We start from the raw sequence: 1,917 nt of genomic DNA, 5'->3' as shown, positions 1-1,917 counted from the left end.
GAGCCTTATTCCGAATATAACATTTTCAATGCATTAAAAATGATTTATAACGATCCACAAGCACAAATAATAAACTATCACTCACCTGGATATTTCACAACTCTACCAAGAGATGAGTGGGCTTTGGCTCGCTCTAATTTTTACCAAAGTGCTTTATTAGATTGTTTTTTAAGAAAATGAAAATGTTTTGAGACAGATTGATAGATCTCTATTTTGTTTGTGTCTTGATGTGATGGACGGTCATGAAGATGAAAAGTCTTGTCTGCTGAGATGTCTGGCAGGAAATGCATATAATCGGTTGTTTATATATTTCGAACAAATTCTTTTTAATAGTTGGTTTGACAAGTCTCTTTCTGTTATTGTTAATAATGATTGTGTGTCGGCTGTCAATTTTGAACATTCTTGGGGCGATGGAATTTCAGTTTTGCGTTTTATTAACGAAATTTCTGACAAAATTAACAGGAATAATTCTGTTTTTGAAGGTTCTACTTGCAGTTTGATCCCAGAAAAGCTAGGTTTTTATATATTTAAGACGTTTTAGAATTTAATTTTGACTCAAAATCAATTTCTCAAATTGAAAATGCCAGAATTAAGCACGAAACTAAACTGAATTCTCTGAATATTGAAATTATACAAGAAAACAGAATAAATAAGAATATAATCAAAAAACACAAATTAGGCCCAGATGCAGTCATCCAAATTCTCCTCCAAGTTAAAAATATAGTTCCTAAATAACTACTTAGGTGGCTTATCGACGGGCATTTGAGACCAATGTCGCCACATATGAGTCTTGTTCTACTGCAGCGTTCAAATGTGGGAGAACTGAGACTATTCGTCCTACCACAAATTTTGCGATTGAGATTGCCAAAATGATGTCAAAAAGATCGAATGTTCAGAAAAAGTCTGAACTTCGAGAATTATTTATAAAAGCAAGTGACGCTCATTCTCTGTTAGTCAAAGATGCTGCTACGGGTTGAGGATATGTAATATTTTAAGGAAAAGGATTTGACCGACATTTATTTGCTCTTCGGTGTATTGCGGAAGAGTCTAATATAACTAATTTGGAAATATTCCAGGATGATAATTACAAATTTATGAATCATTTTGTACTTTCTGGATCAACTTTGTCAGGTCCTGCAATTAAATTCGGTGGATTTGGCCCGGTTGTTGACGATGGATATGCCTTTGGTTGATATTTGGATGGTTTAATATTATAAGGGTATCAAATATCGAATGATATGTTCAAAAGCAGCATTGGTGGGTATGATTCATTAAAGGTTGGGAAACTTTCTGGGGCATTGGAGGACAGCTGGTCGGATTTTGTAGAGCTTATTAGTTAACTAACTATTTAAACAAAATTAACACAGTAAAACATGCTTTATCCACGTATCTAACTTTTAACAGTATTTTGGTGATTTGTATTTTCATTGCAAATATTAAAAATGTACAAATCTGCAATTCGCTAGTTTCTACATTTGTGTGTTGTGTTTCAATAAAAAAAGAGCTCAATTTAAAATAATTCAAATTGGTTTAGAAAAAAATCCAAAGATCATATTAGTTAAAAATCGTTGAGACCACTGATGTGCTTATAGTTAATGTAAAATTTTTTTATTTAACCCAGGAATCACCAACAGTTAATTAGGGTAATTAATTAGGTGATTCCAACAACCCTCAAGATCTTTCTCAGCTTTTCCCGATGTTGGACTCTGGACCCAACGCAAGTGCGGAACGGGCGGGGAGCAGTTTTTGTGAGGAATTGAATTGGGGTGATGTGCTTCTGGTTGTTAAGGTCTTGGTCTTTTTGCAGGTGGTCCTGGGATGGCTAAGAAACCCTTTTTATCTTTCTTAATAAGGTGGTCAAGCGGAGTTGGGATAATGTTGTTCAAGTTGGAAATTTTCGTTATGCTAGCTGCGGCT

General features: G+C 34.3%; 1 protein-coding gene across 1 annotated transcript; it reads left to right on the top strand.

Annotated features, from left to right (window-relative positions):
- The first annotated feature begins 190 nt into the window (after positions 1 to 190).
- Positions 191 to 1,375, top strand: LOC115229419 (carnitine O-palmitoyltransferase 2, mitochondrial-like). Its single transcript, XM_036499196.1, is given in 5 exon segments — positions 191 to 297; positions 334 to 482; positions 542 to 711; positions 744 to 1,188; positions 1,219 to 1,375. Coding segments are annotated over 5 exon segments (951 nt in total). The 5' UTR covers positions 191 to 232; the 3' UTR covers positions 1,341 to 1,375.
- Positions 1,376 to 1,917: the final 542 nt, after the last annotated feature.

The sequence above is a fragment of the Octopus sinensis genome, unplaced genomic scaffold (assembly GCF_006345805.1).
Source record: "Octopus sinensis unplaced genomic scaffold, ASM634580v1 Contig12580, whole genome shotgun sequence".
NCBI classification, from domain to species: Eukaryota; Metazoa; Mollusca; class Cephalopoda; order Octopoda; family Octopodidae; genus Octopus; species Octopus sinensis.
This window is presented reverse-complemented; position numbering and strand designations above follow the sequence as displayed.